The 16,627-nt window shown below is 43.5% G+C and overlaps 1 protein-coding gene across 46 annotated transcripts in view; it reads right to left on the bottom strand.

Annotated features, from left to right (window-relative positions):
• CACNA1C (calcium voltage-gated channel subunit alpha1 C) overlaps window positions 1-16,627 on the bottom strand; it is a 708,196-nt gene that overhangs the window by 118,786 nt on the left and 572,783 nt on the right. For all 46 annotated transcript variants that reach the window (XM_032844463.1, XM_032844462.1, XM_032844471.1 and 43 more), the window contains 2 exons: window positions 10,598-10,758; window positions 9,425-9,650 (listed from right to left, as the gene is read on the bottom strand). In XM_032844463.1, coding sequence (XP_032700354.1) covers window positions 9,425-9,650; window positions 10,598-10,758 — 387 coding nt within the window. The remainder of the gene's footprint in view (window positions 1-9,424; window positions 9,651-10,597; window positions 10,759-16,627) is intronic.

Here is a 16,627-nt window from a genome sequence, read left to right as displayed (position 1 = left end):
TGTCCTCACCCAGTACGTGTGACGGACTGCCTGGCACTCCATAGGCTAGAGGTTGTCATATTTGTTCTGCTTAAAGCAAGAATTAAGAGAATGTCTCTGGGGCTAGAATACCTGTCCCTCTTACATTTTAAGCAGTGTCCCCACACCTGGCTGGAGAGGAAAATGTTGAGGGATTTGGTCATTGTCTAAATACCAATTTCCAGGCCTCACCCTGGAACATGAAATCATAATCTCTGGCTCTGGGGCCTGATTGATTTTCACGCAAAATCTGGAAGGTCTAACAGATCATGTGGGATCAGCCCCTCCCACCTCCAGGATGTCATCTCCCACTCTCCCCACCCTTTCTTGCTCCAGCCCACTGCTCCCCAACTGTCCCCTCAGCCTCCATGCACACTCCTGGTCTCTGTTTTTCTGCTATCTGCAGAGGTCTCCCCCAGAACTCTGCATGGCTCGCTTCTTCAGGCCCTGTGGGACTCTGCTCAAATGTTCCCTCACCACAGCGGTCCTCCCTCACCATGTTTTATCTCCTAGTCCTGCTTTTTAATATACTCATCACCTCTTGCCACCAGAATGTCAGGTCCATGAGGGCAGGGAGTTCGACTGCTTTGTTCATAACCTCAGTGCTTAGGGCCATGCCTCGTCAAAGGACGTGATCAATGACTACTATGTCGAATGAACAAATCTTACTATGAATGTGACATATTTATACTTACTGGACGGAAAAACAAGGGGACGTGGGTTTCTCAGACACTTCTGTGCATGTGAGGTGGGAACAGGGGTGGGGGGGTGTTGGGACCGCTCACACATGTACTTAAGTCAAACATACTTTGCCTCAAAGCGAGGAGGGGCTGTTTGCACCTCTTCTGCATCATTTCTTTTCTTATAGCTTCCCTAAATTCATGGTCAGAGTTTCCACTGCCCAAGTCAATCTATTATGTATCAAGGGAATAGACAGATGGTTGCCAGAGGCAGGGGGTTGGGGGTGTGTGTGTGCAAAATAGGTGAAGGAAATCAAAAGGTAGAAACTTCCAGTTATAAATAAGTCCTGGGGATGTCATGTACAGCATGGTGACTCTAGTTAATGGTACCATGCAGCATATTTGAAAGCTGCCAAGAGTAAATCTTAAAAGTACTCATCACACACACACACACAAATGGAATTATATATGCTGATGGATGTTAACTAGATTTATTGTGGTGATCCTGTGCAATGTATACAAATATTGAATCATTATGTATACCTGAAACAAATGTAATATAATATGTCAATGATACCTTAACCAAAAGGAAAAAAAAGTGAGTATATATCAATTGCCCTACAGACAACCAGGTTGTCATGGCTTTGAGACCCTTCTGCTGGGATTTCTCAAAGAGCTCTGGGAATGCATGTCCCTTGTGGAAGAACGCCCATCCTGGTGGCTCAAAACCAATGGCTGTGGATTCGAGGGTTTGAACCAGCCTTTAAGAGACAAACTGCAGCCAAGTACATGGACATCAGCCTACCCTTCTTGTGAGAAACACCCAGGCTAAAAAGATACTGCCTCGAGGACCAGTCACACAGTTCAGACAGAGTGAAGAAAAATCAACAAGTGGTTGTTTATGCTGTTTGCTTCTGATTTCCAGTTGCTTCCCATTCAGCATGGGCAAGGCAGAGTCTGCCCCATGGCTGTTCCTTTGGAGCAGAATTAAGGGAGCAGAGCTGGTGCCAGTGGCCTGGCATGACCAGGGGCATACAGCTTGCTGAACAGAAGATGTCCATCCCCAATGTGCACATGGTTGGAGATGTTTTATGTTCTCTCTAAAGGACTGATTCAAAGGGATTTTTGTACTGATGTTGTGGCAAAGAACACTATTAGGGCTCATAGAGGAGCTGAATTTTGGAGCCTGGCATGCCTTGGCTGATAGCAGGTGATAGGGTGGGACCCTCGTTACCACTGATATTAATGAGATTTTAGGTGACATGTGGCAGCCTCTGGGCAGGGTGACATGAAATGGCATTTAAATGAAATATTGGCAGCCTTGCAGGTCCTGAAGCTCTCTCCTCCTTCATGCCAATCTGATTCTTGCTGGCTGTGACGGCTATGGCAGGAAGATCAGAGGATGCCTTAGCTCCCATAAACACTCTCCTTTTTAGACATATTAGTGTCTAGACATAAAAGCTAAAAGGGTTAAACACATATTAGCAATTGACTGAGGTTTTTATCCTAACCCATGAAAACCATGAAGCACACACACTCACACACACACACACACACACACACACACACACACAAGAGCTCTGGAGGAAAGCGAGCAGCAGCAGAACAAAGTAATGTCTTGGGCCTCATAGACAAAGAGGAAAACAAAGTATCTTGTCCTCAGAACAGCATAACAGGCATTCCCATCCACAGAAGTCTTCATTCCCTATATGGGGATGCACGCCCACCATTCGAGACTCCCCTCCCCCAACCCCACCATCCTCTGACTCTCCACCGGCCACAGTCATCCCGAGATCAACTTTCCAGTTCTCCTGTGACTCTGAGTCATTCTATCTAAAGTGTGTCTTGCCCTCCCCCGCAATCCCACCCATCGTAGCCCACTGTTCTCTCTTTAAAGTAGGGTGCATGTGAGGGTTTTCTTACCCGAGCTATTTCTTTGTTACCTAAATTCTCTCTCTTGTTGACTATGGCTTCACTTTTGTTACCTTTCCCCTCTGTCTCTCTTGGCGTAAGTGACCACCATCTGTGGAGGCGTTCTGTATCTCCATCAGTCTTCCTGTGCTAAGTCTGTCTGGGCCCTGTGGCAGAAAGTGACCTGAGCCTTGCTTGAGCTGGAACTTTCATCCTGCGAACCTTTGCTTCAAATAGCTCAGGGCCAGGTCCTTTACATTCTAGGTATGAAGCAGGTCATCGAGCTTGCTATAAATAAAAGATCTTCACAATAAGAGTACCAATAGCTTTAGGGTGCTTTGCAAATGTTTCACCCTCCTTCCTCTCTGTTCCAGAGAGGTTCATAACTAAATTTATATCTGTCCCAACTCTTCTTGTCCTGAGGGGTAACCCCCACCCCCCAAAAAACCCAAACCTCCTTTCAGTGTTGGTGGCAGTGATCTATTGTTAGTAGAGTATCTATAAAGCAAATTTCCTGCTGCAAATCTGTGCAATATGAGGTTTCTATACACCATTCCTAAGGGAGGGAGGAAGAATGCAGATCATGTTAGTTAATTGAGGAAGCACAGAAGGCTCACTCAGGGAGGAAGCTCAGCCTTGCCCTCACCTTTCCCTGTGCCAGCTACATGGGCATCCAAGGCGGGTGTGCAAGGACTAGTCCTTTGGTAAAGTTGGCCCCGGGTTCTGTAAGACGCAATAGAACCTGGAAGGGTTAGTGTGATGGGAGGCTGAACTAGGCATATGCTGGTCCAGGAAGAGCCAAACAGAGAATTCTATAATATTATGGTCAGGGTCTGGGACAACAAGGGGCCCAAGGCCAAATCTACCAGTTTAGTTCCTGGTGATACCTACCTCTGCTCCCTCCATTCTAGGAGAATTCATATTTTATAGGTTTTATTTTAGAGTCAAACCCTGCCTTGGATAAAAAGTTCAAAGGTCTCATCTTCTCTGTTCACATCAGAGGTCTTGGTCACATCGAGAAAGGAGCCTACTGGGGGGAATGTAACCTGGTCAGGCTGGCAATGCTATCCGGTGTTGACCTTGGGATTGCCTTGGGATTGTGCTCCCTTGAGCTCCTGGACCACAGAGCTACTCAGTTCTGCTAGTGGGCCCTTGAACCAGATGTGTCAGGGGTAAGGAAGGAGCACCTTCAAGTCACCACTGGTGTCTTCTTAATCCCCAGTACGTGATACCAGCCAGTCACCATCCCAGAGAATAACCACCCTTCATGCTGATGTCAGTGAGCAGGCTCTTGAGTCTGAGCTGCCTTCTCCATAGACCCTGGCATGGAAACTGGGCAGATGCCAAACATATCTCTTTAATAATTGTCCTTAAGGAGCTCAGAGCCTCCATGGTGCCTTAAGAAGAGGAGGGCTAGAATGGGGAGTTTGGGGTGGTGTGGGGTTGGATCTGATACTCATGGCCAGACTCTGGCAATTGAAATGGAGACATTTAGAGCTTGGAGAATTTGCAAAAGGCTCTCACCTTGGGGCGCTATGGAGGGAGCCCATATGTGATCATGATTCACCAGTAAATCTGTCTGTGCTGAGTCAGCCCAAACTCACATTTCAGGGCCTGGGAAGGGAGCCACAGGGGAAGAGCAGTTGGAAAAAGAAAGGGACTTAAAGTTTAAGAGAAAAAACGCAAGGGCTGGAGGGATTTCAGTGCATTTAAAAACCAACTGTATAAAAAATGAGATGTGATTAGTAAATTGGAATCACGTCCAGATTTAGTTTAACTGAGGTTTTTCTTCCTCCCCATAGAATGATAAGTCAGACTGGGCTGACAATGAGTAGACATACTTGGTATTGAAACTGGCAACATTCAAGAGCCTGGTAAAGCCTCAAAACAGGAGAAAGAACTCAATCTATGACGTGGCCAGAGGGCCCACTGGAATGGATAATGTACCCAAAGATGACAAAAATTTTGGCCATGTGGGTACCTTTCTGTTCTCAGTGAGGCAGGAATCTTGCCTTCCCTACTCCATAATTTACCACTCTTAATGTTATTAACACCCAGGAATGAACTGATTTACAGTCCAGTGCAGGTTTCCCAGTCTTGTTTTTTATTTTTTTTAATGAGACATATAGGATGGATGATATTCATATACATAGTATACTCTCTAAGGTATTCTCAGATTTTGACCAAACACTCAAAAATAAGCACACTAATAATTCATTTTCATCATATACTATATTCATATTTGTCACATACTGAAGACTTCAGGCAGCATGAAGAGTGGTAAGTCCAGCCCATTCTTGCCCATTCATAAAAGTATCTGGGAATGCAAATGACCAAGAGTGAGGGTGTCCCAGGAACAATGTTGAATTTTTTTGTATTTATATTTTGGAAAAGAAACCATTCATAAACTTTGGTATTTCAGCTCCTATAATAACAAATTACTTGCTACACACTGCTCGACTGCTCTGGACATACCATTGTGTCTTAATATGATGGTGGAGTTCTCTTGGTCTAGGTCAGTATTCCAAACTCAGATCATACGTCCTGGGTGAGGGAAGGGAAACTTGGAATTATAGGAAGGGATCCATGAATCCATGGATACACCAACCATTACAGCACTCTAAATAAATAGCTTGCCTCGTGTGTACATTACCACTTTTCAAATGTGCACAGGTGTATAAGAATTAAGAAAATTCAAATAATTTAAAAACTTTGCTAAATTCATAGTAGTTTTTTATCATTATATATTTTACCAGTCAAGAACTATCAAAAGTACAATCTTAACATGGTTAAGGGCTATAGTAGAGAGTGTAGATGAAAAAATCAAGGTTTCCAATGATATATAAAAGTCCATATTTTAAGACAGGGAAGTGGACAAAGGAACAATAGGAAATTAGGCCAGTGCTTCTCAAAGTGAGGTCACTGGACTACCAGCATGGAACTCTCTAGAAGTTGCTGGTCAAAATCTCTAGTGGTGGGGATCCTTCATGAGCTCTCTTAATGAGTCCACCTAAGTTTGAGAATCACAATCACTGGTTCAGAACGCATTGTAAAAAATGCTTCTTTAACATACAAATAGTAATGAGATATTACAAAGTATTCTCCAAGAGGTTTTAAAAGAAGAGAGAGAAATATACTTGCCTGATAGCAGGACCATGCACAGATGACCCATCTCCAGGGACCATGATGTCCACTCCCAGCCCATATTTTAGGCATTTTCTTGGTCACTAGAGTGTACTAGAGATAAGGTTCAGAGGGGGCATGGGATTCCCCACATAGTTATAGTCTCTGTATTGTTTTCCAAAAGCCCCTAGAGGGGTTGGATGCTTGCAAACGGGAAGATGATGGCCTTTGCCAAAGTAACTTCCAATTAGATAATTAAATTATTATGTTTATAGACTTTGTAGAAATCTGAAAATACCACCAAAGATTCCCGTGGAGGGACGACAGGAAGCTTTCTGCAAAGACAAGAGTTTAAAAAATGGCTTCTTGGTGATAGTTTTAGCTTAGAAATAGATAAGTTATTGATTAGAAGTAGAATGACTGTCAAATCTCTTTAAGACGTTATGACAATATCTAGGAATAAGAATTCTTTTCTTTTCTTTTCTTTTCTAAGATTATTTGTTTATTTATTTGACAGAGAGAGAGAGATCACAAGTAGGCAGAGAGGCAGGCGGGGGGCGGGAAAGCAGGTTCCCCGCTGAGCAAAGAGCCCAATGTGGGGTTCGATCCCAGGACCCTGAGATCATGATCTGAGCCAAAGGCAGAGGCTTAACCCACTGAGCCACCCAGGCGCCCCAAGAATTCTTTTCTATAGGAATCTAGAAAACAGAAGCAAAAATAAACCCCCAAACACACAGACTTCTGAGACTTATTTAGGAGGCACTAAAAACTCCAAGTTAAAAATTGCTTTTATCAGACCCAATGAAGAACGGGTAGAATCAATGAATATCTAATAACAAGAATCAACTTGTAAAAATCCCAAGTCATATCTCCGGGATAAAGACAGCAAGACAGTTTAGTGATCAACTCCACAGTTCACAGTCATGGTTAGGAGCACAGAACCAGAGGTCAGACAGACAGACCTGCTATTTAATCCTAGCTTCACCCCTGAGCAGTTTGTGTGGCTTGGGCAAGTGACTGAAGTCTCTGAACCACAGTTTCCTCATCTGTAAAATGGGAATAGTAATAGTGCAATAGTGGTTATTGTGAGGGTGAATCAAGTGAAAGCAGTCGGGCTACACTATCTGCACAGAGTAAGTCCTGATGCATGTTAACAGTAATTGTTTCTGTATTTCTACTACTTTTACTACAAACCAAGGATTTCTATAATACCAAGATGTTCAGGGCATTCAGAGAGAGCTTTTTCTGGGGTGAGGGGTAGAGAGGTGTTTGCTCAAGAGCATTAAACTTGTGGTTTAAATTCTGCATGTCCTTGGAACCCATCCTGTGACATTAAATCTTCTCCAGGGACTCTCTCCTGTTTCTGGCTTCCCAGAGCATGTATTCCCTCTATTCCAACATTTGCTGGCTCATTTTATTCTGCCTTAGATTTTCTTTCAGTGATTTCATGAGCACAAACTCCATCTCCCCAGCCAGAGGAAATGTCTCCTGGGTTCTATTCATACCATACCCCTTTTGCCCTATCTCTTGGAGCTTGACATGCAGTATGAACATGGGAGAGAAACAGAAGTATGAGACTGTGTATGTGTTTAGATGGCTCTCAACGCTCCTCCTCTCCCTCCTCCTAGTAACAACAATGGTAACAATTAGATTAATAATCAACCCTCTGGCTTTTGAGTGTCCCTGTGCCTGGTACCGAACTGAGCTCTTTAAATGCTTTCTCTCATTTGACTCTCGAACCTAGACAGCCCTGCAGGAATGAGCTGTTGAGAGAGCCATGAGCAGAACAGCAAAGCAAAGGCAGCTTTGCAAGCCTTGACTACTCACTCAGCCAAGTTCAGAACACATCAAGCAGGGTGTGGTTACTTCCAGGTCTTTGAATGAAAGATGCCGACCCCATTCCCTTTTCCCCCCAACACAATCCAACTGATGGTTCCAGTGCCCCTATTGTCAGCTGGGATCCCAAAGCAGAGACTCTTCTGGAGAGGATGCTTGTACCCCTGGGGGCCAGAGTTTGAGCCCTCTCCGTACCACATGTTTCTGACACATCCCTTCAAGTTTGACCACATCCCACAGTGAGAAATACATATTATACTGCAACTCAGACATATGTCTTAAAGATTTTTATGAGACAATGCTTATGTGAGGTCTTCTGATATTTTCCTATTCTATTTCATTCTTTCTTTGAAGATGAGACTATGAAGAAATCGGAACCAATAGATACCACCAGTGAGAATGCAAAATGGTGTAGTCTCTTTGGAAAACAATTGGGCAGTTCCTCAAAATCTTAGAAGTAGAGTTATCAAATGATCTAGAAACTCTACTTCTAGGTATATATCCAAGAGAAATGAAAATGTACCTTCGTACAAAAACTTGAACATGAATGTATATAGCAGCATTATTAATAGCAGCAAAAAGGGGGAGATAAACCAAATGTCCATCAACTGATGAATGAAAGAACAAATGCGATGTATATCCATACAATGGAACATTATTTAGCCATAAACAAGAATAAAGTACTGACACATGCCACAGCATGAGTGAATCTTGAAACCATTAATGCTAAATGAAAGAAGCCCAGTCACAAAACACCACATACTTCATGATTTCGTTTATAGGGATTGCCAAAAACAGGTAAATCTATAGAGATAGAAAGTAAATTAGTGGTTGCCACTGGGAGGGAAGAGGGAACCAATGAGGAGTGGGTATGGCTTTCTTTTTGGGGTGAAGAAAATGTTCCAAAACTAAATTGTGGCAATGGTTGCAAAACTCTGTGAATATATAGAAAAACACTGAATTGTACACTTTAAAGGGATGAATTATATAGTATGTGAAATATATCTCAATAAAGTTGTTTAAAAATGGTGGCTGTGATCCAATCAATTGATTTCATCACCCCAAATGGGTCTCAACATGGCTGAAAATTACTGTTTTAGAACATGCTGCCCACTTCCCTGTCCCCTGCCTGCGCATGTCCTCTTCATGAGAATCACGGCTTGACCTGGAGAGTTGGGGAGCCTGCAATCTTTGGGTGGGTGGATGGACAGGCAGATGGAGAGGGGGTGAATGTGTGAAGGAGGGGTGAGAACCATCTGTGGCACACTAGCCATCATCCTTCTCCACTTAAGGAATCCTGACTGCATTTTCGGCAGCACATGCACAGCAAAAAGACCACATTTCTCAGTTGGGTGGCCAACAGAGACTTCGGTGAAGTGTCTAGAAGAGTTCTAGAGGGGGCTGACTCTGCCAGGAAGGCCCCTGCTTTGATCCCTCACCCCTTCTCTTCTCCCTGCCTTGATTCAAACATGATGGCTCAATCTCTGGAAGCCACCTCATGACCCTGGAGTGGAGGGCAGTCCTGAGGCTGTCAAAGCAAAGGACATAAGGCGACTGTGTCCCTGAGGCCTTCTTGAAACCACCCGGACTGCCCACCTCTGCACTTCTTTTATGTAACTGAACAAACCCCAAATTTGCTTATGCCACTGAGTTGTCTCTGGTATCAGCAGCCAAAGGAGTTTCTAAACGATATGCCATCTAAATGAAGAAAAATTCCCCTCCATCGTATATGAGCCAAGGATAGACCTTTCAAGAAATAGCAGCTGCTCTCCCACCCAGGCCTTTCTGCCTCCCTTGCTTTCTGGAAGAACCTCTCCCTGAGTCCCAGGTCCGAAGGGAAATGAGAGACCAAATACCTTGTGATTTTAAATATCCGCAGTAGCCGGACACATCTCAGCACAGAGATGCCCAAGGGAGACATGATCTTGGTCTCTACCAGGATGGTCTCCAGGATGCCCCCACACACAATGAAGCAGTCGAAGCGGTTGAACAGGGAGACAAAGTAGGCCTGCAGGCCCAGGCTGTACATCTTCAGCAGCATCTCTGCAGTGAAAAGGGCCAGCAGTGCCTTGTTGGCTGTGTCTGGTGGGTTCAGGAGAGGGGGCAGGATCCCAGCATGGGAGTGAGAGGAGGGAGGTGGGAGAAGGAGAGAGAAAACAGTAATTATCACCACTGGAAAAAAGGCCAGGGTTCCCCTTTCCCAGCCAGAACACCTTTCCCCTATGTTGCTGCCACAACAGAACAACTGGGGCCAAATGGCCAGGAAAGGGGTTATCTAGTTATAATCACTGTAAACATAATCTACCAAGCATCAAAGGCTGTGAGCGCTGATTTTCTTCACTCCCCCAGCTGCTTTCTCAGGGATGAGGAGGGAGGTTTTGAGAGGTGAGTCCTCTGCCCAAACCAATCGAGGAGGAGGGCAGGCCACCCGAGTCTACCCCATGCACTGGGAGACTGTCTACCTTCCAGGATTCTGGAATGAAGCCCCCGTGTCTGCTTGACTCCCTGGGAGTGGAGGCACTGGCTAGGGAAGTCCTCTTTTAGGGCTCCAGGGAAGGGCGATGACTACTATATGCTCATGAAGGACAGCTCCTCAGGGTCAGGCCACTACTGACCTCCTTCCTGGCTTTTTGCTCACTTCATCCACACCCATTCTAGCAGACCCATCTGCAGGATACAGTAAGGCCTGAGGTATTGAAAATCTCTTCTGGGAAGTTGGCAGCCAAGGGTCTGAGATAGCCAAAAAAAGGATAGCATATGTCCTTGTCACCTGGACACAATAGTGACTGTTGGGGCAGGCAGACCATGCGGGCCCAGCCAAGAACCACATCTGTTTATAATGAGGCTCTGCATTTTACTGTGGGGCTTGTAAGCTCTTCAGCTCTTGGAGACCCCAGCATGGCACCTGCCAAGAGCCACGGACACTGGTGGCTTTCCCATCAACCTTATGCCTGTGACTATTTCCTCCCTGGGATTCAGGGCTGAGTTAGCAAGAGTAAAGAAGGATAGCACCAGGGACTGCCTCTCACCTTGGACCTCCGTGAGCCAGTGGGGCTGGTTGTAGTGTTCCGAGGCGATGGTGAGTGTGTTGAGGAACACAAGGAAGATCACAAGCCAGTAGAAGACATTAGACTTGACTGCAGCACGACACTTTCTTCTACAGAACCGATTCCACCGGCGCCAGTAGCGGCTGGAAAGGGAGTAAGGAGAGAAATGTGGGGGAGGTGGCTGTGAAATTCATCATTTTTCCAATCTGAAAGGCACCATCCTTTCTCTGGACTGCGGACTTGGCCTCTGCAGAGCAGTGCAATCTGGTGACCAGGAGATAAGCTTCCCGTCAGTTAACTGCGCTCTGCCACTTACTTACTTATGTGGTCTTGGGTGTGGCCCTGACCTTTCTAAGCATTGGTTCTCCCATTTGTAAGAAGGGAATAGGGTCAAGCTCACAGGGATATTGTGGGGATTGATAAAATGCCATATAATACATCTGGTATAAATAAGTATTTTTATTTTATGATAATGATATTATTCAAAATTGTATTGCACAAGTAAGAGTATTATTAGTAGTGATGGTAGTAGTAGGACCAGTCCATGCCTGTTACTGTATTAGACACTTCTCATGTCTTCTCTTTGATTCTTTAAATAACCCTGCAAAGCAGGTGTTACCCTGATTTTGAGAAGGAGAAAACTAAGGGCCACGGAGGTTGAATACCTTGACAGACATCACACAGTGGCAGAGCCAGACTTGGTTTTCCCCCCAGCCCAATCTTTTGCCCAGATGCTGCCTCATCTGTAAAGTGTAAAGGGAGAATCTGGATCAGAGGTTCTTTGTTTTTATGGGGTTATGGAAACTTTTGAGAATCTCATGAATGTTTAGATCCTTTGTTCAGAAGAAACGAACACACCCACACATATACACATTTCTATGTCCGAGCGCATGCAGCACATGGCCACCAGGAAGCTTGGCCATGGTCCATATAATGTTCCTTTGGTCTCTTCATTAGGGACTTAGGTCAATGATTCTCAATCCTGGCTGTACATAAAATTACCTGGGGAAGCTTAAAAAACATAACCATCAACCCTCACCAGTACCCAGACTCCAACTCCAAACTAGCTTAATCTGATTCTCTGGGGGCTGGGTAGATTTTTAAAGCTCGCCAGGTGGTTCTAATCTGTAACCATGGTTGAGAACCATTAAGCTAGATGATCTCAAGGAGTCACTCACATTTTTAAATTTTATGGTAGAGGACTTTATAGCTTCCAGTAGAAAACCAAACGACCAACAAAACAATTTCTAGATCAGGGGAAGTATGAGAAATGCTCTTTTGGCCATCTGGGCTAGAGAAGATGAAGGCAGTAGCTTTATTAATGGAAAAGAGGACACTGAGTTGACAGTGTTATTTTGAGACAGAATCAATAGGGCTTTGAGCCTGACTGGATGTGCAGGGTAAGAAAGAAAGGTATGGAAGGGACAGCCAAAATTTCTAGCTGGGGTGATTTGGAAGAGTCATACCTCTAATAATTACAGGTCCAGACAAAGAGAAGGAGTGCTCTGGGCAGGAAGGTTGCTACAAGAACGGTGGGGCGCTCAGCTCAGGAAATAGGTTTAAGGTGCTTGCATGTCATGTGTGTAGAGAGACCCAGCAGGCAGCTGGAAGGCAACACCCTGGTTTGGGTAATAAAGAAGGTGGGAAGGGGCAAAGCAGCATCTCAGAGTAACAGTCCATGAATAGCTCTATTCAAGTCTGTATTCTAGGTTTCTGGAAATGTAGACTCCTGCTGCAATGGGTTCCTCCACCCACCCCCAAAACAGCCTATCAAGATAGCTTGACTTCATTTGTATTTTCATTCTGTATTTTCTATCTAATATCTGTGGAAAATCCTGTTACCAAATCTTTGTTAATATCTATTGTGAGATTAGAAATGTGAGAAGAAGATCTAAGAAGAGAACTGTCTCCTTGGAATGGCAGGGAGAACTTAGTTTTTGGCCTGCAGAACAGGGAGGGAAGAAAGAATGAATCAAATAGTGTTCTGATCTGACTCTGCTCATTGTGGGTGCTTGAATGCCATCTCCAGGAAGCGCTATCCCTTTGTCGGGGACACTTATCTGCTACTTGAGGCTAATCCACTATATAGAGAAGAAGTGCATCCAGGTCAGAAAATTAAAGTTTCTAAATGCTAGGGAGGCTTACCTTCCCTGACTTACCACCTTGGGTAAGAGTGAGGATGGGGGAGGGTGAAGTAAGGGGCAAAGGATGAGATGAGGGGTCCTAGGTGGTCCTTAGCCTCCTCTGAAGTTTGCCAGCTCTTGGTACTGAGGAGTCTTATCTCAACAGGGCAGGACACTGCTTCTTTCCTGTCATTGTGGTTATTAATAATATACAGAAATTGGGTACAACTATTTTTTTCCTGAAAAATGAGTTTGCAGGACAAACTCATATATGACTTCAAATAGCTTACATTGTAGTTTCAAAGGGTGTTTTAAATAGATTTAATCTTTTGTTAGAGAAATCACAGATAATTGTTACTCAGAGTCCAAAGGACTCAAGTTTGTGTTCCTTTACAGTATGTAGAAATGGACTCAGAGTCAGTTTCATACTGAGAACTTGATTAAGCTCCTCTTTTCCCAAGTTTGGGATGTGGGGTGCCACAAGGTCAGGCCTGTCCCATGGGTCTGGAACTGCCTGACCCCCTTAAGGAGTGGCTGACAGAGGCAGGGTAGTAGCTGTCAAACGTGCTGTTCCCATGCACAGCCATTCAGGGGAGTCACATGGATTTGGGCTGGGGTGGGGGTGGGGGTAATTACTATCCAGAGAAAGTATTTAAAGATAATTATACACCTCCCACTCTTCAAAATATAGCTTTGCTTGACAACTGGTTTCCTGGCAACGCTTCCTACAGTATAATAAATGTAATGATTTATTAGAATGTGTAAATTTATTTGTGTGTTTACATATGCATGGAGGATATAGAAATTAAATGATAAAATAGGGAGGAGAAATCTGCCTGCTATTCACGTTCCCTTCATACTAACTAGGAAAGTCATTTACTCTAGAAATAGAAGTTCCCATATGTAGACATAGGACAGAAGGGTGGATATGAATGTGCCTAATCTACTTCTTCAAAATTCTGTACTATGCATTGTACCATTCCCTTGGGAAATTTTTGCTCAACTCACCCTGGGATCCACCTTACCTCTTCCTAAGTCTGGGCTTTGCTTTTGCCTTTCCATCTCCGTGGACTGTCACCACAACTGCCAGGACCTCCCCTTTCTATGTCCTGCCCATTTTGGGGGGTTCAGCTCAAGTCCCAGCTTCTCCATGGTGAACTTTTCTAGTCTCCCCAGGCTCAGAATTCCTGCCCCACTTACATCTGCATTACTCACTTTAAGTGTACATTAAAGAAATATTTGCTACTATCCTGGGATAGGTAGTAGATATGCATCAGTTAACGTGATAGGTAGTCTTTTTCTGCATAAAACTTAAGTGAGCAATGAAGATCCTTAAGCAAGCAATCAAAGAGTGTGCTTAGCACCATGGCAGGCTTCACAGAGGTGCCACAGGGGTGCACCAAAGGACCTCCCAGCCAGTGGTGGAGGAGCCAGCAAAGGTTACGTAGAGGAAATGGCTTCCCATTTCCCCATGTTGTCAGTTTTCTTTAACTATATGGTTCTTGCCTCTCCAGGGAGATCATAAGACCCTCGAGGAAAAGGCACTGTGTCTTGTACTTTGCTATACAACCCTAGTAATTAGTGCAGTCCATCTTACACGGTAGGGACATTTGACCGACAGCTTGACAGAACAGCAGAGACAATTCTATGCAGATTTACTAACTTCTTGCTGAAGACAAGGCTTGAGAGCTCTCTGGAGCTTTTGTGACCCAGCAATGAAGGTGGAGTGAGGGAGGGGCAGCGTTACTAAAAGAGTTTGCTTGGCACATAATTTTGGATAGACATCTAGAAGAGTAGACTACCTCAAAAATAGTGGACAGTTTAGGCTCTTTCTAGTGGCTACAGTAAGTGCCTATCTTTAACTGAGAACAAGCCACACAGAAAATGATTAAATTTAATTCTTTTATACTATACATAAGTAACTTAGAATGGACCATTAGAGAGAAGACAAATTTGGATATGTGCCTTGTTCCAGCTGATCATGTCAATGAAGATGGGGCAAGACTGTCCTCCCAAATTTTAGAACCCTACAGGATTCACTTCAGAAGTCTATAAAGTCAAGATCTGGAGACTCCAATAGGTTATCTGATTAATCCCTGCAAATTGCACAAGACTTCCTAAATCATTTGTTCCTTAACTGTTTGAATCCTATTCTGAACAGTGAGACCCAAATGTTGTAAAATTCCTCATTGTGACTAATTCCTCCAAGTGGAAACTTGGCTTACCAAAGGACTACCCTTATATTCCCCTAATATTATAAGATAATTAATTGGCCGAATTTCCCCTAACGTCTCTCTTCTAGCATTTCTTTTAAGTAAACCATGACTTTGCATCATTCAGTATTACAAACAGAATAGGCTGTTTGGAAACTCAGATTGTCTTATTTGTCATTGTTAAACTGAGAAAATGAACAGAGTATTTTAATTTAAAAAAAAACTCAAATTTTAGTATCTTTTTTAGAGTGCAGCAGGCTCTTCACTGCCTACAAGTTTATTTCTGAGTTGCAAAAATTCTCTCTCCATTTTCCCTCTATACTATATTTTTTCATTTTAAAAAAATTTTTATTTATTTTTTAAATTTCTTTTCAGTGTACCAGAATACATTTTTCAATCATGGCTGCCACAACCAGGATGTAGGAAGTACGAGGAGACATTCCTCTCGCATCTGTATCGGCAAACTTCTCAGCAGACAGAAATGGCTCTGGGTCTACTTTGATAATTTTCATGGAATTTTCAATCCATTGCCAGCTTTTAATATTCCTTAAACACACGTCATCAGTGGGCTGTAGCATCTAGAGTGCAACCGTTTGCTACCTGCTCAGACTTTTTAGGGCCATATCGTCTGGTGCAGTAGCTACTAGCCCCATGTGTCTCTTCAACACTTGAAATTGGCCAGTCCAAGCCTAGACATGTCATAAGGTAAAATACACCAGATTTCAAAGACTTAGTAAAAAAAAAAGTAAAATATCTCATTAATAATTTTTATATTAATTACATGTTGTAATGATAATGTTTTAGATACATTGGGTTAAATGAATTATATTAAGATTAATTTCACGTGTTTCTTTTTACTTTTTAACATGGCTACTAGAAAAATTTAAAAAGTCCTAATGTGGCTCACATTGTATTTCTATTCAACAACACTGCTGTAGAACTATGGGCCCATGCTTAAGATATAATAACTGAGCAGAAACAGGGTTCAGTATTCCTGGGCAGAACCTTTCACTAGGCTAGCATGGTGGTTAGCAATACAGGACCTGGCTACGGTTTCTGACTTGGCCAGATGTGAGCATGTGACCCTTGGTCTCTCTCAGCCTCAGTATCTTCATCTAAAAATGGGTTGAATGATAGTGCTAAACTTCTGATAGTATGCTTTTTGAGAATACAGGTTTCTCTCTTATTTCTGTTATATCTCAAATAGTAGCAGCACAGGAAAAAACCTTTCTCAGAGATTCAGTGGTTGAAATACATGAGGTTAAGTAGATGGTTGAGCTGAGTCTCAAAGCTTAGCAAAGAGTCCCAAGGTTTTGCGGGGGTTTGGGGGGGCGCTGTTCCTCTCCTTTGTTAAAAGGATGGGTTGTACCATGGGTCACTGGGTAGAAAAATGTTCCCAGAATCTCCTGGGAAATCTCTTACTAGATAGAGTACATACAAAAATGTCGTTTCTCTTCCAATCCTTCAGAACATGTTCCTTCATTTGTTCACTCATTCATTTGTTCATTTATGATTCATTCATTTGCATGTAATGAGAGTGATATTTTGGAAATATTTGCAAATGGATTTTTAGATCCCTTTACTTTTATTGTGTGGGGGATTTAAAACTGTCAGGAACACAAAGTGCTTTCTCAGCTTTGACTGTCAAATTAGACATTTTGTCTGAGGCTGTGTAA

This window comes from Lontra canadensis, unplaced genomic scaffold (genome assembly GCF_010015895.1).
Source record: "Lontra canadensis isolate GAN:19392208 unplaced genomic scaffold, GSC_riverotter_1.0 scaffold153, whole genome shotgun sequence".
Lineage (NCBI taxonomy): Eukaryota > Metazoa > Chordata > Mammalia > Carnivora > Mustelidae > Lontra > Lontra canadensis.
This window is presented reverse-complemented; position numbering and strand designations above follow the sequence as displayed.